This window comes from Erythrolamprus reginae, chromosome Z (genome assembly GCF_031021105.1).
Source record: "Erythrolamprus reginae isolate rEryReg1 chromosome Z, rEryReg1.hap1, whole genome shotgun sequence".
NCBI classification, from domain to species: Eukaryota; Metazoa; Chordata; class Lepidosauria; order Squamata; family Dipsadidae; genus Erythrolamprus; species Erythrolamprus reginae.
Window position 1 is genome coordinate 5,943,952 of NC_091963.1, and position 22,326 is coordinate 5,966,277.

Consider the following 22,326-nt stretch of genomic DNA (forward strand, 5'->3'; position numbering starts at 1 on the left):
GGGGTGGGGAATATGTGGGAGACACGCATGTTCCGGGGGGGGGTGTTCATGCATGTGCGGAGGGGAACATAGGGGGGGTTGGGTGCGCATGCGTGGGAAGTTAGCCATCACTGCGCTATACCAACTCTTTAAACCAAAGGTCTCCAATCTTAGCAACTTTAAGATTTGTATGACTTCAATGCCCAGAATTCCACAGCCAGCTTTGCTTCAGCATTGCTGGCTGAGGAATTCTGGGCGTTGAAGTCCACAAGTCTAAAAGTTGCCAAGGTTGGAGATCTTTGCTTTCAATGAACTTTTGATCGTTTTTCAGATTTTGTTATTTAAGGCCGTGAGGAATTAAGTCTTCTTTTCAAAAACCTGGGGTGGCGCAGCAGGTAGAGTGCTGCAGGCCACTGAAGCTGAGTGTAGATCTGTAGGTCAGTGGTTCAAATCTCACCACCGGCTCAAGATTGACTCAGCCTTCCATCCTTCCAAAGTGGGTAAAATGAGGACCCGGATTGTGGGGGCAATAGGCTGGCTCTGTTAAAAAGTGCTATTGCTAACATATTGTAAGCCGCCCTAAGTCTAAGGAGAAGGGCGGCATAAAAATCAAATAAATAAATAAACAAACACATCCTAGATCTGAATGAATGAAATATTCTCATTGAATACTTTGTTCTGTACAAAGTTGAATGTGCACAACAGCATGTGAAATGGATTGTCAGTCAGTGTTGCTTCCTAAATGGACAGTTTGATCTCACAAAAGTTTGATTTACTTGGAATTATATTGTGTTGTGTAAGTGTTCCCTTTATTTTTTTGAGCAGTGTATATCTGTTCCATCCAGGCAAGGCAATCATCATAAGGCAAAATATTGCAATTACTGAAATACTAGGGGTTAATTTTTAGATAATTATGCTGCCCTGAGTCTAAGGAGACGGGCGGCATAAAAATCAAATGAATACTGATGATTGTCTTTTTTTTAAATAATATTTTTATTAGTTTTTTAAATGTTACACACACAGACTGCACATCATACAACATAAAACAGTGCCCTGTGAGGGTGCACCCACCACCTAACAACATACATACCGCACCACCAATTGGAGGGTCTATACAAACATCTTTGACATTCTTCTAAGCTTGGATCTGCATTTTATTTACATATCAAAGAGTGATACTAATTTATTCTTTATGGCTAGATCACAAATACTACTTGTCATATAACCTCTCACCATGTCCCATTGTTCCATCAGTTTCTTCAATTTATTTTCATTGTACATGTTCATCCTTACCTCCATAATTTCAAAGTGAATATGGTCCATCATGTACCGATACCAATTCTGTATCGTCCATTTTGCTGGTTCTTTCCAACCCAATACGATTACTGCTTGAGCGCTTTCCAATGCTGCTACTTTTATTTCTCTAAATTCTCTTAAATCTCCCTTTTTTACTAGTAGTGTTCCCTCGATTTTCGCGGGGGGTGCGTTTCGAGACTGCCCGCGAAAAGTTTAATTTCCGCGAAGTAGAGATTCGGAAGTAAATACACCATTTTTGGCTATGGACAGTATCATAAGCCTTCCCTTAACACTTTAAATCCCTAAATTACCATTTCCCATTCCCTTAACAACCATTTACTCACCATTATTACTGGTAGTCACCATTGAATAAGACACTTAATGATCCTGATATTTATAAACATAATTACTTATTAACAATAATTTTTTTTTTGGTTATTTATTTGCAAAAACTATTAGTTTGCTGATGACGTATGACACCATCGGACGGGAAAAACCGTGGTATAGAAAAAAAACAGGAAGTATTTTTTAATTAATATTTTTTGAAAAACCATGGTATAGGCCATTCGCGAAGTTCGAACCCGCGAAAATTGAGGGAACACTGTACTGCCATTTCTTTTGTGATTGTCCAGTTAATATTTTACATTCTGTTCATTTCATCTTGCACTTCTTTCCAAAATTTCTGTACTACTGAACACTCCCAGAACATATGCATAAAAACTCCTCTCTCTTAGCGTCCATGCCAACAGAATGATTGTCAATAGGGGTTCGGTACCTTATTTTGATATGAACTAGGTGGCAATTTATAATCGCGGATTTACTCATGTAAGGCTCCGTTATTCCTATGCAAAAAAACTCACCCTATTTTTTTTTAATTACCTTTTGAAGCCCGCCATTTTCTTCCACCAATGGAGGATGGACACTGGGGCTGTTGGGAGGTGGAGGCTCAGCATTGCAGTTACGAAAGCAGCAGAATAAAATGTTAAGGATGCTTCGGCTCCTCTGCTTTTTCTGACTGGCATTTCCCTGGGATGCTGTAGAGAAATGAAATATTGCGTTGTAAAAGGACTTTTCAAAGAAAAGCCTGTTGTTTCATACAGAAGACAGATAAATGGAGAGGGGCGGCATACAAATCTAATAAGAAAATAAAATAAAATAATAAAATAAAATAAATAAAAATAAAATAAATAAATAAAAATAAAATAAATAAATAAAATCAAATAAATAAAATCAAATAAAAAATAAATGAAATGAAATGAATTGAAATAAAATAAAATAAATTGAAATGAAATAAAATAAAAAATAACATAACATAAAATAAAATAAAATGAATTGAAATGAAATAAAATCAATCAATCAATAAACAACTCAAATAATGTTATAGCATTGACTTTAAAAAAAACCTTTCTTGTTTCTAGCAATTATACAAGTAGTCCTCGACTTATGACTGGTTGCTTAGAGATGTCCAAAGTTCTAATGGAGGCCCTCCCCCAAAGTACTTATGATCCAATTTCAACATAGTTCCCCCGCCCGTCCCCTGACCACGTTTTAGATACTCAACAAGTGGCTCATGTTTATGGACGTTTGCAGTGTCTTAAGGTCATGTAACCATGATATATATTTTTTCCAAAACCTAGCATTAACTTCTTTTGGATTCTTCCTAACAATCATGGTATTCGCTTAACAACCCCTGCAAAAAAAAAAAGGTAACAAAATCTGGTCATTTGGATGACCCACGTTGCAACTATCATGACTCACACGACCCTAACAAGCAGGATCCATTACAGTCATAAGTGGAGGACTTACCTGTGTTTTAGTCTGAAAACAGACCTCCCATAAATCTGATGTGTCTCCATTTGTTAAGCAATTAAATTGATTCCAGTTTATGATGATGGGTATGTCCAGAGAACATGTAGTGTTTGAGTGGAATGGTATGCCAGAGAGTTATATGAAATGGAATTTGTTAAGCCATATTGTTTTTTATTGCAGCAAATAACTGCAAACTTCACATCCAAATTTTTACACTAAGGTATAAAGGATTCACCAGGCTATGTTCACAGAAATAAGAACCATCTGCTCCTACAGCAAACGAGAGAGCGGCGTTTCATTTAGATCCATTTGGACAAGGCCTTTGAGAAATTTGAAAGGTAGTTGTTAAAAACAAAAACAAATTTGCTAGCAAGCAGAGTTTGTCAGAAATGTGTGATCGAAAGGCCTTTTCAGGACAATTTTTAAAAACCCAACACCTAATATATTGCAGTAAGAATCTAAGTAATAGTCTGTGGTTTGCATTCTCTGCCCAAGTTTCCTTTGGAAAATGACTTCTGTACGGAATTTGAAAAACATATATGAAGGAGGCATTTCCACCATCACTAGGGGACCACTTAAATATGAGCCAGCAGTGTGTGGCAGCAGCCAAAAACTCTAATACAGTCCTTGGTTGTGTAAACAGAAGCACAGAATCAAAATCATGTAAAATATTAGTATTGTTTTATAAAGCCTTAGTAACATGACCCCTGGAATACTGCATCCAGTTTTGGTCACATTACAAAAAAGAAGTTTAGACGTTGAAAAAAGTGCACAGAACAACTAAGATATTTAAAGGCTGGGCAACAAAAACATATGAAGAACTATTGCAGGAACGGTTGTATTTCCGGGGTGGCGCAGTGGGTAGAGTGAAGTACTGCAGGCCACTGAAGCTGACTGTAGATCTGCAGGTCAACGGTTCAAATCTCAAGGTTGACCCAGCCTTGCATCCTTCCAAGGTGGGTAAAATGAGGACCCAGATTACAGGGGCCATAGCCTAGCTCTGTTAAAGAATGTTATTGCTAGCATGTTGTAAGTCACCCTGAGTCTAAAGAGAAGGGTGGCATATGAATTAATCAATCAATCAATCAATCAATCAATCAAATAAATAAATAAATAAATATTTCACAAGAAGAGTCCTCCACTACTCTACTAGCAAAAGAATACCTTATTCCACCAGACTTAAAATTTTGGGATTAGAGCTACGTCGCCTTCAATCTGATCTAAATGTAGTTCATAAAATCACCTGCCACAATGTCCTACCTGTCAATGAATACTTCAGCCTCAACCGCAACAATACACGAGCACAGAATAGATTCAAACGTATTATTAACCACTCCAAACTCGATTGCAGAAAATACGACTTCAGCAACAGAGGGATCAATGCCTGGAATGCACTACCTGACAGTGTGGTTTCTTCCCCAAACCCCAAAAACTTTAACCACAGTCTACAGTTGACCTCACCTCATTCCCAAGAGGTCTATAAGGGGCGTGCATAAGCGCACCATTGTGCCTACTGTCCCTGTCTTACTGTCCTATTGTCCAAATTTACGCGTACCAACTTTGTTTTTGTTTATGTTCCTACCTGGAATTAAGACGAAACCTCCTAACCATGTGGCCAATTAACCAACCAAACAGCTTGCCTTCAGAACTTGTCGGTGTTTCATCACTGGAGGTTTTAAAGGAAAGACTGGGCAGCCATCTGTCTGAAATGGCATAAGGTCTCCTATTTAAACAGGGGGTTGGACTACAATACCCCCAAGATCCCTTTCAGCTGCATTGTAATTGATCTGAGCACATTTTGAATTCAACTACCACTCCATTTGCAGCATTACAGCTGACTTCCCAATTCAGAGCATGTAAAAAGAGCATCCTGCAGGACTGGAAGTAGGGTCATTATTTTTGCAAGCCATTTTGCAATACAAGTAATCCTTGACTTATGCCCATTTGTTTAGCAATTCTTCAAAGTTATGATGGTTACAGTGGTACCTCTACTTAAGAACGCCTCCACTTAAGAACTTTTCTAGATAAGAACCGGGTGTTCAAGATTTTTTTGCCTCTACTTAAGAACCATTTTCTACTTAAGAACCAAAGCCCAGAAAAATTTCCCAGGAAATTCGAGAAGGCCCAGCCAGTCTCCTGCCATTCCCCCTTTAATCCCGGCCATCTCGGGCTTTTCTGGGCTGCCAGAGGAGGCTTTCGGTGGCCCTTAAGGAGGCTTTGGCAGTCCAGAGCGAACAAAGCATTTTCCTTTCTCTGGGCGCTTGGAGAAGGAATATACCACTTTGTTGCAGTGACTCCCTCGCGCTGCCTCCCATGCACCCGGCACGAGGTTGCCTCCCGGAGTGTCTGGGCGTGGAAAGGCAAGAGGGGGCGCTCACCTCACCTTCTTCCTTCGGCAGCGACGGTCTTCCTCCTCTTCTTCCTCCTCCTCCCACCCAAATTCCGAGCTTTTATTTCTTTCCTAATGGGTTTGCAGGCATTATTTGCTTTTACATTGATTCCTTTGGGAAAAATTGCTTCTACTTAAGAACGTTTCTACTTAAGAAGGAAAAGGGGGGACATGATCAAAACATTTAAATATGTCAAAGGGTTAAATAAGGTCCAGGAGGGAAGTGTTTTTAATAGGAAAGTGAACACAAGAACAAGGGGACACAATCTGAAGTTAGTTGGGGGAAAGATCAAAAGCAACGTGAGGAAATATTATTTTACTGAAAGAGTAGTAGATGCTTGGAACAAACTTCCAGCAGACGTGGTTGGTAAATTCACAGTCACTGAATTTAAACATGCCTGGGATAAACATAGATCCATCCTAAGATAAAATGCAGGAAATAGTATAAGGGCAGACTAGATGGATCATGAGGTCTTTTTCTGCCGTCAGTCTTCTATGTTTCTAAGAACCTGGTCACGGAACGAATTAAGTTCTTAAGTAGAGGTACCATTGTACTTATAACCAGCCTTATGACTGTTGCAGCATTTCTTCAGTTCATGTGGTCAAACTTTAGGCACCTGGCAAACCGCATGAATTTATGGCAGTTGAAGGGTCCCAGGGTCATGTGTGATCACTGCTTACAACCTTATCAGGGATCTTCCAACAAGCAAAGATAACTGGGTAGCCCAAATTTGCTCAATGATGGCATAATTCATTTAACCACTGTTATAGCAATTTTTTTTTTTAAAAACCACCATAAAATTAGGTGCAATTCTCTTAAAAAACTAAATTGCTTAGTATTGTATCTTTACCCAGTGTTTCCCAACCTAGGCAACTTGAAGATATTTGGACTTCAACTCCCAGAATTCTCCAGCCAGCATTCGCTGCCTGGGGAATTCTGGGAGTTGAAGTCCAGATATCTTCAAGTTGCCAAGGTTGGGAAACACTGTCTTAACCCAAAGGTGCTTTTTCAAGAGGCAACTGGACTTTCTGGTTTTCTTTGAAGATGTTTCGCTTCTCATCCAGGAAGCTTTTTCAACTCTCCATAGACATTTATTGTACAGTGATACCTTGTCTTACAAACTTAATTGGTTCCGGGACGAGGTTCTTAAGATGAAAAGTTTGTAAGACGAAACAATGTTTCCCATAGGAATCAATGGAAAAGCAATTAATGCGTGCAAGCCCAAAATTCACCCCTTTTGCCAGCGGAAGCGCCCGTTTTTGCACTGCTGGGATTCCCCTGAGGCTCCCCTCCATGGGAAACCCCACCTCTGGACTTCTGTGTTTTTGCAATGCTGCAGGGGAATCCCAGCATTGCAAAAATGAGCGCTTCGCTGGCAACGGAAGTCCGGAGGTGGGGTTTCCCAGCAAAGGGAGCATCAGTGAAATCATAGCATCGCAAAAACACTGAAGTCCTTGAAACCCCACCTCTGGACCTCTGTGTTTTTGCAATGCTGCGATTTCACTGAGGCTCCCCTCGCTGGGAAACCCCACCTCCGGACTTCCGTTGCCAGCGAAGCACCTGTTTTTGCACTGCTGGGATTCCCCTGCAGCATTGCAAAAACAGGGAAGTCCAGAGGTGGTGTTTCCCATGGAGGGGAGCCTCAGGGAATCCCAGCAGCGCAAAAACAGGCGCTTTGCTGGCAACGGAAGTCTGGAGGCGGGGCATCCCAGCGGCGGTGGGTTTGTAAGGTGAAAACAGTTTGTAAGAAGAGGCAAAAAAATCTTAAACCCCGGGTTTGCATCTCGAAAAGTTTGTATGACGAGGGGTTTGTAAGAAAAGGTATCGCTGTAACTGAATTTCTGGTCCTCAATGATGGTTAGAAATGAAGGCCCGTCTGCATTCCCCTATACCGTTTGAATGTAGGGTCAAATACGTTATAGGGCAGGGAGGGAGAAGGCTTCCTGCTACCACTTGTGTGAATTTATTTTCTCACTCTTAAATTGAACCACTGAATAATCGGGACCAGACATGAAAACAGGGAGTTCATACACCTTTTTCACAGCTAGTCTCAACCTGGCATTTCATTGAAAGCTGAATATTGTGTGATGTAGATTTCTGCGACTGGTGGAGCAATGCTGCTCCTGAAAAAACACTATCTTTAAGTGGTTTTAAATTCGAGAGTACTGAATATCATTGCCTTGGATTAGAGCATATTTTCCCGCCCACTATTTCTGAACTCAAGCATTTTAACTCTCTTGGCTTCTCCAGCAGCTTTTCAATTGCAAACTTCCACAGAGAGGCTGCAAAAATAAAAAATAAAAGTTTCAGCTCATGTTTCAATTCAAAATGAAGAAGCAAGTAAGTGACAAAAGAGACGATCAAGGGATTTGGAGACAAATTTACCGTAAGTGTTTTTTGTTCACCTTTGCCTTTTATACACCACCACCTGGACAGCTTCTCTAATAATAAAGTAAGGCATTAACTACAAATATTTTGAAGTTAAAACTTGCAAAGGAATTGAGCTTATGTAGTTTGTTCTGCATGAAAAGAACTTCACGTTGTATTGCAATAAAAGAACAGATCTGACTGTAAAACAATATCTTGAAGTCCAAGCTATTGAACTGTGATTGTAAAGTAAGGAATGTTTTCCTTTGCTTCAATAGGATAAGAATAATGAAGATTTCTGCAAGTCTTTGACTGAATAATTTCTAAGAAAAATGGGAGCACTCATGTGAACATCATTAAATTCCAGGTCAGGACTTTTGTTATCATTAAACAGAAGCGTTAAATTGTTTTTTTTCTCTAGTTAAATATTTAAGATCCTCTCGGAATGTCAGCCAAGGGTTTTTCTTTCACCTAAAAACACCAATGGTTGTTGGCTTTACTGTACTTATATTAGGATTGCGGTTTAAAATAATTCATTCTCTTCTACTCTACGAATTGCCAATTACAAGGGATCCTCAGGTTACAAGTATTCATTAAGTGACCATTTGAAGTTACAATAGCATTGAAAACAGGGATTTGTAGCACTAAGACTTATAGAAATATAGAAACATAGAAGACTGACGGCAGAAAAAGACCTCAGGGTCCATCTAGTCTGCCCTTATACTATTTCCCGTATTTTATCTTACAATGGATCTATGTTTATCCCAGGCATGTTTAAATTCAGTTACTGTGGATTTACCAACCATGTCTGCTGGAAGTTTGTTCCAAGGATCTACTACTCTTTCAGCAAAATAATATTTTCTCACGTTGCTTCTGATCTTTCCCCCAACTAACTTCAGATTGTGTCCCCTTGTTCTTGTGTTCACTTTCCTATTAAAATTACTGTTTCATAGCACTCTATAAGGTTTACAGAGTCAGCATATATCCCCAACAATCTGGGTCCTCATTTTACCTCTTTTACCAAAAGATGGAAGGCTGAGTCTACCTTGAGACCATCATGATCGAACTCCAGGCAGTGGGCAGAGTCAGCCTGCAATACTGCAATTCTAATCACTGCGCCACCACAACCTATGACCGTTTTCACACTGATCAACACTGCAGGATCCTTGTGGGTCTATTAAAATCCAGACACTCAGGACGGCACTAAAAAAAGGTGACTTTTGACCACTTTTCAGTTACGACATCTGCAGTATCCCCAGAATCATGTGATCAAAACTCAGAACGCATGACACCTGGTTCATAGTTACGATGCCTGCAGAATCCTGAGGCCATGTAATCACCATTTGTGACTTTCTAGCAATCAAAGTCAATGCAAGAAGCCGGATTCGCTTAACATTCACATATTACTAACTTAACAATTGCAGTGATTAACAGCTGTGGCAAAGGTTGTAAAATGGGGACAATTCACTTAGCAAGAGATATTTGTGATTCAAATGTGATCATAAGTCACTGTATAGAAATAGTGGCAATATACTTTCCCCACCCTTTGGTTTTCTTGTTCTATTATGTCTTGTGGAAATATGACTGGGAATAACAAAACGTTTTTCTTCTAAGACAAAAAACAAGATGCGGATTTATTAAACAGACTCATGGGAAACAATTACCTATTGTATTTTTTTCTTGAAACTGCAATTTTGTAAAAAGTTTGATAACTTGGAAAGACAAACACTATATTCAGTTGTCCCGTTTCAATTAATGCAGCTTCAAGAACTTATACCACTGTAGTGAGTGTGAGAATATAGATAATCTCCTTCAAATGAGCTGGATTATAGTTACCATCAGCAGCAGATATATTTTTATTCTGAAAATGATGACTGGTGTAGTCTTAACAGGTTTGGCTGACACTAACACAGAACGGTTTCATTCACTAAGGCAGTATTGTATAATAGACACCAAACTGAATGTAAATCGCTCCAAACTTGATTGCAGAAAATACGATTTCAGCAAGGGTGGTCACTGCCTGGAACTCATTACCTGACTCTGTTGTTGCTTCCCACAACCCCAAAATCTTCAACCTTACATTATCTACAATTGACTTCTTCCCCTTTTCTAAGAGGTCTGTAAGGGGCGTGCATAAGTGCACTTATGTGCCTAATGTCCCTGCCCTACTGTCTTATTATCCTTTCTATTACCACGTTCTACTTACGTTATGTTATGTTAATATGTACTAAGTAATACCTCATGATACGAACTTAATTGGTGCAAGGAGGAGGTTCGTATGACGAAAGGTTCGTAAGACGAAAGATTGTTTCCCATAGGAAACAATGTAAAGTCAATTAATCCGTGCAACCAAAAACCCCCCGCAAAAAACGGCTTTCGGCGACTGCTGGGAAGCCGCGTGGCTGTTTTAAAAGGTGACAGCCGGCCTGGGGGGCTTCCCAGCACCCCCCGAACCCGGGTACGGGGTACAGGGGGGTGCTGGGAAGCCCCCCAGGCTGGCTGCGACCTTTTAAAACAGCCGCGCCGCTTCCCAGCTGTCTCCTGAAGCCGAACGCCAAAGCCGAACTTCCGCGTTCGGCTTCATGAGACATCCTGGGAAGCGGCGCGGCTGTTTTAAAAGGTCACAGCCGGCCTGGGGGGCTTCCCAGCAACCTCCCGAACCGAACCCGGGGTTCAGAAAAATTTTGCCTCTTCTTACGAACTTTGTTCAAGTTACGAACTGGCGTTCGGGAGGCTTCTGGGAAGCCCCGCCGCCCAGCTGTCACCTTTTAAAACAGCCGCGTGGCTTCCCAGCAGTCTCCGACCGCCGGTTCGTAACTCGAAAAAAGTTCGTAAGAAGAGGCAAAATTTTTCTGAACCCCGGGTTCATATCACGAGTTGTTCGTAAGACGAGGGGTTCGTATCTTGAGGTACCACTGTACTATACTTGTTTGACAAATAAATAAAATAAATAAAATAAATAAAATAAATAAAATAAATAAAATAAATAAAATAAATAAAATAAATAAAATAAATAAAATAAATAAAATAAATAAAATAAATAAAATAAATAAAATAAATAAAATAAATAAAATAAATAAAATAAATAAAATAAATAAAATAAATAAAATAAATAAAATAAATAAAATAAATAAAATAAATAAAATAAATAAATAAAATAAAATAATAAAATAAAGTAATTAAATTAAATTAAATTAAAAATAAATAAATAAAATAAAATAAAATAAAATAATAAAACAAAACAAAACAAAACAAAACAAAACAAAACAAAACCTTGGTAACTTTAAGACCTGTGGACTTCAATTCCCAGAATTCTTCATCCACCTATGCTGGCTGAGGAATTCTGGAAACGGAAGATCACAAAGGTTGGATATCTCTTATATACTTAAAAAGGTTGCTAACTACCCGTAGTCTTTAACATATGGCCATTTGTTCAGGGGCTTTTCAAAGTTACAGCAGTGCTAAATGGACTTATCAACATTCATGGCCACTACAGAGTCCCTGCGGTTATGTGATCAAAATTCAACAGATTAATACCCTGTCCAGGATTAAAATGCAAAGGAGCACTTTATAGAGCCGGGGTGGCACAGTGGTTAGAATGCAGCACACTGCAGGCTACTCAGCTAACTGCTGTAGTTCAGCAGTTCAAATCTCACCGCAGGCTCAGGGTTGACTCAGCCTTCCATCCTTCCAAAGTGAGTAAAACGAGGACTCGGATTATTGGGGGCAATATGCTGATTCTGTAAACCGCTTAGAGAGAGCTCTAAAAACACTATGAAGCGGTATATAAGTCTAAATGCTATTGCTATTATTTTATTTTATTTTTTATTTTTTGTCCAATACACAATGAGGGTTTTAGTGGGTATACTGTATATCTATATACACGTAGTAAAATACATGATGAAGGTTATAGAGGAGATACTCATAGTAAAATATATCTAAGAAATAATAGAAAAGAAGATATAGTAATAGAACATATCAATGAAAGAATAGAAGAAGAGGTATAGGAATATCTCTCATCTTTCTCTTCTCCCGCTTATACATTTGGACACACATACACACACACACTGCATTGCCTGTCCCACTGATCTTTTGCCATTTGGTTAACAACCTTGGCAAAGACCAGGGGTGGACATGCCACATTAACAGCATGAGCACACACAGGCAAAAAAGTTTTGGAATAAAATAACAAATTGGTTAAAAGAAATAGCAAATGAAGAAATAGAAAAAAAACCAGAATTATATTTATTGGGTATTTTTAATAAAAAAAATAGAAAAAAGAGGTAAGATACCTAGTTATACATATACTAACAGCTGTCAGAATAGTATATGCCCAACAGTGGAAAACAGATAAAATACCGGAAGAAAACATAATAATTAAAAAAATACTAGACTGTGCGGAGATGGACAGGCTATCCAAAAGATTAGAGGGAAACGAAGAATCAGATTACTATAAAACATGGGCAAAATTTTATGATTGGCTAAAAGAAATAAATAAATAAAAATTTATGCAAAGCAACACGTCAAATAAAAGAATTCGAACACTAATATTATGTAAAAGAAGTGTAATTCTCTGATCAAATATCCAAACAAAAAATAGTGGGGAAACTTTCATTTCCCAAATGTTGTATATATATGTTTTTATGTATGTTTTTTTTCCTTTGTCTTGTATGTCACATTTGTAAAATTAAAAAAAAACAAAAAAAAAAACCAGCAGGAGCAAAGTGGTGGCAGAGGTCAGCTGGGGCAGTGGACCGCAAATTGGTGAGGCCACTGTGGCTGGAACTGGATTGTGGTATCTGTGGCTTTTGTGCTATGCTCCTGAGCTGGGGCTGGGCTTCACACTGTGAAGATATTCATGCTGCCCTGTGGCTCACTTCTTGCAGCTCCACGGACACGGCACACCAAGAAGGCACAGCGTGGCAAACAGCCGTTCTGCAAACTCAACAGGAAAAGGGATTTCAAAAGCTAAACCAAATTAATGTTAGACCAGTGAAGCATGGATAGCTCTCTAAAGCTGGTCTAACACTACCTTGATTTGGTTTTCAAGCATAGAAACATAGAAGTCTGACGGCAGAAAAAGACCTCGTGGTCCATCTAGTCTGCCCTTATACTATTTTCTGTATTTTATCTTAGGATGGATCTATATTTATCCCAGGCATGTTTAAATTCAGTTACTGTGGATTTACCAACCACGTCTGCTGGAAGTTTGTTCCAAGGATCTACTACTCTTTCAGTAAAATAATATATTCTCATGTTGCTTTTGATCTTTCCCCCAACTAACTTCAGATTGGGTCCCCTTGTTCTTGTGTTCACTTTCCTATTAAAAACACTTCCCTCCTGGACCTTATTTAACCCTTTGACATATTTAAATGTTTCGATCATGTCCCACCTTTTCCTTCTGTCCTCCAGACTATACAGATTGAGTTCATGGTTTCAAACTCTTTTTTCCCCCTCTACAGTTCTTTCAAACAGCTGACCTAGATACTTTTCACTTTCTCAGTGTTAGAGCAGATGGGTTAAAAATATTCCTTCTATTATTGTTACCGTTTTTGAGCGGAGAAGCAGAGAAGACTCATTTAAATTACACAAATATATCATGTCTTAAAAACGATGTGTGAAGGTTCAGAGGAAAAAAAATATGAAAGACAACACAGAGATTCTATGCCAGGGGGATACATGGTGGTGCTAAGGCATTCCTGTAAGTTGTCAAGGAAAAGGCAGTGTGATAAATCATAGGTGAGCAACACACAATTCCAAGGGGAACAAGTAAGGCTTGACCTAATTTCATGTAGTGCTCAGGCTAATTTCACCCGAGCTCCTCGAGTAAGAAGCTCAGAGTCTAATAAGGAGCATCCTTCAGTCTGATGCACAGGAAAGCAATGAGGAAGAAAGAAATGTGGGCACCAGCTAGAAATATATATATATTTTTATTAGTATCCAGCCATTTTTTTTTTATAAATAAGTGGCAAATATATCCAACACACACCGCTTCCTCCTCCTATTTTCCCTACAACCTCCCGCACGAATCCCAGCGACCGGTTAGGTCCCACAGAGTTGGCCTTCTCCGGGTCCCGTCGACTAAACAATGTCATTTGGCGGGACCCAGGAGAAGAGCCTTCTCTGTGGCGGCCCCGACCCTTTGGAACCAGCTTGCCCCGGAGATTAGAACTGCCACCACCCTCCTTGCCTTTCGTAAAGCTCTTAAGACCCATCTCTGCCGTCAGGCATGGGGGAACTGAGACATCTCTCCCGGGCCTATACAGTTTATACATGGTATGTTTGTGTGTATTTTTGCTTTTAATAATGGGGGTTTTAGCTTTTCTTAAAATTATTAGATTTGTTCTTACATTGTTCTTGTTATTGTTGTGAGCCGCCCCGAGTCTACGGAGAGGGGCGGCATACAAATCTAATAAATAATAATAATAATAATAATAATAATAATAATAATAATAATAATAATAAAGGAAAGGGACTGGGGCAAGATCAGGTTCAGGTCCAGGAGGGAAGTGTTTTTAATAGGAAAGTGAACACAAGAACAAGGGGACACAATCTGAAGTTAGTTGGGGGAAAGATCAAAAGCAACAGTGCAGTCAGGTGGTAGGGAAAGCAAGTAGGATGCTTGGCTGCATAGCTAGAGGTATAACAAGCAGGAAGAGGCAGATTGTGATCCCGCTGTATAGAGTGCTGGTGAGACCACATTTGGAATAATACTGTGTTCTGTTCTGGAGACCTCACCTACAAAAAGATATTGACAAAATTGAACGGGTCCAAAGACGGGGTACAAGAATGGTGGAAGGTCTTAAGCACAAAACATATCAGGAAAGACTTAATGAACTCAATCTGTATAGTCTGGAGGACAGAAGGAAAAGGGGGGACATGATCGAAACATTTAAATATGTTAAAGGGTTAAATAAGGTCCAGGAGGGAAGTGTTTTTAATAGGAAAGTGAACACAAGAACAAGGGGGCACAATCTGAAGTTGGTTGGGGGAAAGATCAAAAGCAACAGTGCAGTCAGGCGGTAGGGATAGGATGAATGAATGAATGAATGAATGAAGGAAGGAAGGAAGGAAGGAAGGAAGGAAGGAAGGAAGGAAGGAAGGAATAAATAAATAAATCACAAGTTACGAGCAGGATGGGTAGGTTACATTATGGTCATATAACCCGAGAACTTCTTATAAGACAAAGTTGGTATCAATCCAGTCTAAATCAGAGAAGAAACTGATCTGGGGATTTCTGGATCTGCTCTGAGCTTAGATACTGGTGGCCCTCAACCCGTGACTCAAATTTCCCTTGCTAATAAGAGACAGTTTTATGACTTTTCTTGCCACAAGTTGTTATAGACTTATAAGGCTTATATAGAATAGAATTTTATTGGCCCAGTGTGATTCAACACACAAGGAATTTGCCTTGGTGCATATGCTCTCAGTGTAGATAAAAGAAAGGATAAGTACATCAAGTAAGTATAAGTACAGTGTTCCCTCGATTTTCGCGGGTTCGAACTTCACAAAACGTCTATACCACGGTTTTTCAAAAATATAAATTAAAAAATACTTCGCGGTTTCTCCCCCTATACCACGGTTTTTCCCACCTGATGACGTCATATGTCATCGCCAAACTTTCGTCTGCCTTTAAAAAACATTTTTTTAATAAACTTTAGTAAGTAAACATGGTGAGTAATAATCTAAATGGTTGCTAAGGGAATGGGAAATTGTAATTTAGGGGTTTAAAGTGTTAAGGGAAGGCTTGGGATACTGTTCATAGCCAAAAATAGTGTATTTACATCCGCATCTCTACTTCGTGGAAATTCAACTTTCGCGGGCAGTCTCGGAACGCATCCCCCGCGAAAAGTGAGGGAACACTGTATGTCATTAAGTACAACACTTAATGACAGTCTAGGTGCAAACAAGCAATCAAATCATATTAGGAACCAGTCAATATAAATCGTAAGGATAAAGCAACAAACTTATAGTCATACAGTCATTAGTGGGAGGTGGGTGATGGGAACAATGAGAAGATTAATAGTAATGCAGACTTAAGTGAATAGTTTGACAGTGGTGAGGAAATTATTTGTTTAGCAGAGTGATGGCATTCGGGGGGAAACTGTGTGTAGTTGTTCTGGTGTGCAGTCGTTTTAAGGATGGAAGTGAAAGCAGTTTGTGCCCAGGATGTGCGGTGTCTGTAAATATTTTCACAGCTCTCTTTTTGATTCGTGAAGTATAAAAGTTCTCCACGGAAGGCAGGTTGGTAGCTATTGTTTTTACTGCATTATTAATGTATTAATGGAATTAAAGATTATAGCAATTGCTAGGTTTGATACATAATAAAAAGGGTATTTTGTTCCCTGGTTTACAAATAGTCAGATACATTTTAACCGCTTTCAATTCCAATTTATGAATTGCTAGTCATAAATTGGAATTTTACGTCGAGTCTTATGAATATTTAACTTTATGGAAAAGCTCTAGGTTAAAAATTGGGGGGCAAATATTCTCGTGGAAGCTCTGAGCGGAATCTGGAATATGTACTTTAAGGCAATTACTTCGTAATAACTATTTTAAAGACTTTTCTTGACTTCGAATGGAATGTTGTCCTCCTAATTCACAACAGCCGCAAGTATAATCAACTCAAGCATGTTTTAATTCCTCGGTATAGACTGGATGCTTTGGCTCAGAAACCGGAGATGTTAATTTATTTGATGATGTCAGTGTTTGAAATTAAACACACAACATTTTTGTATCAAACAGAGAATAAAGGAAATATTAAGGACATTACTAACTTATGAATTAAAGAATGAGAGATGAATGGCTGCAGGTCTTTAAAAAGTTAAATCTACTTTCCAGATTTAAAACTGCTTTAATAAAAGTTAATTGGAGACCCCAAAGTATGTGCAGAAAATAAAGCAGCATCTCAGAAATCCTGTTTAGCTTTATTTTCAGGGTGACTGAACAAGTGTTTTATATCTAGACTGCCACAAACCTTCCATTTTAATTAGAACTAAAACACAGGAACCAGATCTTATTTCACTCTCTATAATATTGGTATTTCCTTCAATTCCCTTAGTAAAATAATCCTTTCCACCCCTTAACATCCAATTTTTATACATAGGCCTAATATGATTCCATCTGCTCTCGGTTTCTTTTCCCTGTCAGCTCCCATAGAAACATAGAAACATAGAAACATAGAAGACTGACGGCAGAAAAAGACCTCTTGGTCCATCTAGTCTGCCCTTTTACTATTTCCTGTATTTTATCTTAGGATGGATATATGTTTATCCCAGGCATGTTTAAATTCAGTTACTGTGGATTTCCCAACCACGTCTGCTGGAAGTTTGTTCCAAGGATCTACTACTCTTTCAGTAAAATAATATTTTCTCATGTTGCCTTTGATCTTTCCCCCAACTAACTTCAGATTGTGTCCCCTTGTTCTTGTGTTCACTTTCCTGTTAAAAACACTTCCCTCCTGAACCCTATTTAACCCTTTAACATATTTAAATGTTTCGATCATGTCCCCCCTTTTCCTTCTGTCTTCCAGACTATACAGATTGAGTTCATTCAGTCTTTCCTGATACGTTTTATACTTAAGACCTTCCACCATTCTTGTAGCCCGTCTTTGGACCCGTTCAATTTTGTCAATATCTTTTTGTAGGTGAGGTCTCCAGAACTGAACACAGTACTCCAAATGTGGTCTTACCAGCGCTCTATATAAGGGGATCACAATCTCCCTCTTCCTGCTTGTTATACCCCTAGCTATGCAGCCAAGCATCCTACTTGCCTTTCCTACCGCCCGACCACACTGTTCACCCATTTTGAGACTGTCAGAAATCACTACCCCTAAATCCTTCTCTTCTGAAGTTTTTGCTAACACAGAACTGCCAATGAAATACTCAGATTTAGGATTCCTTTTCCCCAAGTGCATTATTTTACATTTGGAAACATTAAACTGCAGTTTCCATTGCTTTGACCATTTATCTAGTAACGCTAAATCATTTACCATATTACAGACCCCTCCAGGAATATCAACCCTATTGCACACTTTAGAGTCATCGGCAAATAGGCAAACCTTCCCTACCAAACCTTCCCCTATGTCACTCACAAACATATTAAAAAGAATAGGACCCAGAACAGACCCTTGTGGCACACCGCTTGTAACCTGACTCTGCTCAGAATACTCGCCATTAACAATAACTCTCTGATGTCTATGCTTCAGCCAGCTTGAAATCCACTGAACTATCCAGGGATTAAGCCCAATCTTCACTAATTTATCTATCAGCTCTTTATGTGGAACCGTATCAAAGGCTTTGCTGAAGTCCAGATAGGCAATATCCACGGCACCACCTTGATCCAACACCTTTGTGACATAGTCAAAGAACTCAATGAGATTAGTCTGACACGATTTGCCTTCAGTAAAGCCATGCTGATTTGGGTCCAATAAGTTATTGTTTTTTAGATGCTGATTTATCCTCTTTTTGAGTAGAGTCTCCATCATTTTAACTACAACTGATGTCAAGCTAACTGGCCTGTAGTTACCAGCTTCATCTCTACTGCCCTTCTTGTGGATAGGCACAACACTGGCCATTCTCCAATCCTCAGGAACATCTCCTGTTAACAGGGATTTGTTAAACAAATCAGTCAGGGGGGTAGCAATGACAGATCTGAGTTCTTTAAGAACTCTGGGGTGGATGCCATCTGGACCCATTGCCTTATTTATCTTTAATCTTTCAAGTTCTTCTAAGACATCGGCTTCTAAGATCACTGGAGCTGAATCCGTACAGCTGGAAGCAATGCTATATCCCTCTATAGTATTATTATTATTTTGTAAGGTGTCTTTTGAGAAAACTGAACAGAAGTAGCTATTGAAATGGTCAGCGATCTCCTTATTCCCATCAATGTATGTATTATTCCCGGTACTAAGCTTTGTGATGCTGCAGTTTTTCTTCTTCCTATCACTAATATATCTGAAGAAGGTTTTATCCCCCTTCTTTGCAGATTTTGCTATTTCTTCCTCTTTTGAGGCTTTAGCAGCATATATTATCTGTTTCGCCTCCTTCTGTCTCATTTTATACACCTCTCTATCAGCTATACTTCCAGACTCTTTATACCTCCTATAGGCAGCCTTTTTTTCATTGACTATAGCCCTTACATCATTGCTAAACCATAGCGGTTTCTTCTTCCTTTTACCTTTAGTTACTTGCTTTACATAAAGTCTTGTGGCTTTTAAGATGGCCTTTTTTAATACAGTCCACTGGGTGCTTGCTCCTGCCATTTTATCCCTCCCCTTTAATTCATTATTTAAATATTCCCCCATTGCATTAAAATTTGTTTTTCTGAAATCCAATACTTTGGTTGCAGTATAGGATTGCCCACCATCAGTTTTTACATCAAACCACAAACATAGATGGTCACTGCAACCTAAATTTTCTCCCACCTTGACCTCTGAAACCCGATTCCCATTGGTAAAAACTAAATCTAGAATATTCTCCCCTCTAGTTGGTGTCTTAACTAGCTGTGCCATAGCTGCTCCTGTAAAGGCCTCTACTATATTCTTACTTTTGCATGTAAGGGCACTGGGGATATTCCAGTCAACATCAGGCATGTTGAAATCACCCATAACCACAATATCTCCCTTTACTGCCATTAGGGTAATCTCATCCACCATCTTGTTGTCATGTTCCTCAGATTGCCCTGGAGGCCTATAGATCACCCCAATTCTAATGACAGAACCGTCTTTATTTTGCATGCAAATCCAGAGGGTCTCCAGATCTTTACATGTATTTTGAATTAGTATTGTTTTTAGACTTTCTTTAACATAAATGGCTACTCCACCTCCCCTTCTCTCTATTCTATCCTTCCTATACAGTGTATATCCTGGTATGGATATTTCCCATTCATTAGAATCCCTAAACCAAGTCTCAGTTATGGCAACCAGATCCAAATTATCTCTAGATATTATGGCCATTAACTCACAGAGCTTGTTGCTCAAGCTTCGAGCATTTGTGTACATTACCCGAAGGACATTATTTTCATTATTAGTTTGCCCCTTATCATCAGCAACTACATCTATTTTATTTACAGCTCCCTTTTCATAAGCTTCCAGAAACTGATTTATCCTCATTGGTCGGGGACAGAAATCCTCCACATCTGGTACATCTCTGTCCCCTTTACCTAGTTTAAATGCCTGTCCAAAAAAGTTCTGAATTCCTCACCGAGCACCTGGGCACCTCTGTATGATGGATGCAAACCATCCCTCTTAAAAAACTCCCTATTAGACCACCTATTGAGATCATGACTTACATAACCAAAACCTTCAGCTTTACACCACTGCCTTAACCACACATTAAACTCTCTGATACAACTTGTTTTACCCTCCTGGCCACAAACCGGTAACACCTCTGAGAATGTCACTGAATCAGTTATTTTACCCAGCTCCACACTTAGACATTGAAAATCTCTTTTTACTACATTAACATTTCTCTGGGACAAATCGTTTGTGCCAAGATGCACCACCACATCAACGTTATTATCTTTACTCACAGCCTTGATAATGTTTGTAATCCGCCTCCTATCCCTGTGGGCAGTGGCTCCTGGAAGACACCTCATCACCTTCACTACATCCTTCCTCTGTCCCAAATCAACACCTCTGACAATCGAGTCACCCACAAGAACATGTGTCCTCTCTTTATTTCTACTAACTGGACTTGGTATGGTGTCACTATGCTCCTCATTTACAACAACTTCTCCTTTGAACATCCCCTCATTCTCCGCCTGAGGGGCCTTGCTAATATCTACAACATCCCTACTATTTAAATCCGCAAGAACATTATAGGAATTTGATACAGAGAGACCAAAATTGTTATGTTTTTGTTCAACCGCACGTAATCTTCCTGAACCAACAGTTGTCCAAACAGCCCTCCTCCTCGGGGGGCGCTGTGGAAGTGGAGGCTGCACACATGGCTGCATTACAGCACGTGGCTGGGACAATCTTTCCACTTCTGCCTGCAAGCTACAAACTAAGGACTGCAATCTAGAGATCTCGCCATCTAACCTAGATGTCCTAATGCAAAGAGGGCAGTACCCCAAGTTCCACAAGGTACTACGGAACACAACAGCCAAACAAGTTTTACACTGCACCAAGCCAATCATCTTAACAATGTATTGAAATACAGGTACTTAGCAAGAAAATGAACCCCTATTGCTACCAAACTTTGCTGATTTTGGTTTATAGTTATATAATTCGCGCGCCGCCAGGCGCGCGGGCCACTATTTTCTTTTCTCTTCCTCAGTGTTCTTAAAGTGCAGTTTAAAATGGTTTTTCTGACTCTTTTATACTTCCCAGTCTAGACCCCTCCTCCCTGAATTCAAAAACACAATCAGCCAATAGAATTTCCCTTTAAAAACCAGTTATCTCCTCTCCCACTTGAATTCAGAAATACAAACTGTATAAGAGCACTATTTTCTTTTCTCTTCCTCAGTGTTCTTAAAGTGCAGTTTAAAATGGTTTTTCTGACTCTTTTATACTTCCCAGTCTAGACCCCTCCTCCCTGAATTCAAAAACACAATCAGCCAATAGAATTTCCCTTTAAAAACCAGTTATCTCCTCTCCCACTTGAATTCAGAAATACAAACTGTATAAGAGCACTATTTTCTTTTCTCTTCCTCAGTGTTCTTAAAGTGCAGTTTAAAATGGTTTTTCTGACTCTTTTATACTTCCCAGTCTAGACCCCTCCTCCCTGAATTCAAAAACACAATCAGCCAATAGAATTTCCCTTTAAAAACCAGTTATCTCCTCTCCCACTTGAATTCAGAAATACAAACTGTATAAGAGCACTATTTTCTTTTCTCTTCCTCAGTGTTCTTAAAGTGCAGTTTAAAATGGTTTTTCTGACTCTTTTATACTTCCCAGTCTAGACCCCTCCTCCCTGAATTCAAAAACACAATCAGCCAATAGAATTTCCCTTTAAAAACCAGTTATCTCCTCTCCCACTTGAATTCAGAAATACAAACTGTATAAGAGCACTATTTTCTTTTCTCTTCCTCAGTGTTACGTAATATATTTCCAAGGCTAACGAAAGCAGACAAGCAGCAGTAGAAAAGGCTATTGAATTTGATACACCTCTGTTCCCCATTAAGAAATATTGAGGCAAAGGCTATTCCAAGTATTACTTTCCTTGAGAGAAAAAAAAAGTAATTGAAGTACAGTAATTGGAATAGACAGCATCACCACCAGATGGGTTTGCAGTTGGATGACCACTCAACATGTAGCCCTCAATGGAGCTACATCTACACAGAGGGAAGGATTAGCAGTAGGGTACCACAAGGTTTTTTTCTTGGACCAAGAACGCTTCAAAAATTCTTCATAAATGGTCTAGATCAGTGTTTCCCAACCTTGGCAACTTGAAGATATTTGGACTTCAACTCCTAGAATCCCCCAGCCAGCAAATGCTGGCTGGGGAATTCTGGGCGTTGAAGTCCAAATATCTTTAAGTTG

The 22,326-nt window shown here is 39.3% G+C and overlaps 1 protein-coding gene across 1 annotated transcript in view; it reads right to left on the reverse strand.

Moving 5' to 3' along the window:
• CTDSPL (CTD small phosphatase like) overlaps positions 1 to 22,326 on the reverse strand; it is a 94,683-nt gene that overhangs the window by 28,857 nt on the left and 43,500 nt on the right. Inside the window, exon 2 of the mRNA XM_070766886.1 lies at positions 2,155 to 2,309. Within this exon, the coding sequence (XP_070622987.1) occupies positions 2,155 to 2,309 (155 nt within the window). The remainder of the gene's footprint in view (positions 1 to 2,154; positions 2,310 to 22,326) is intronic.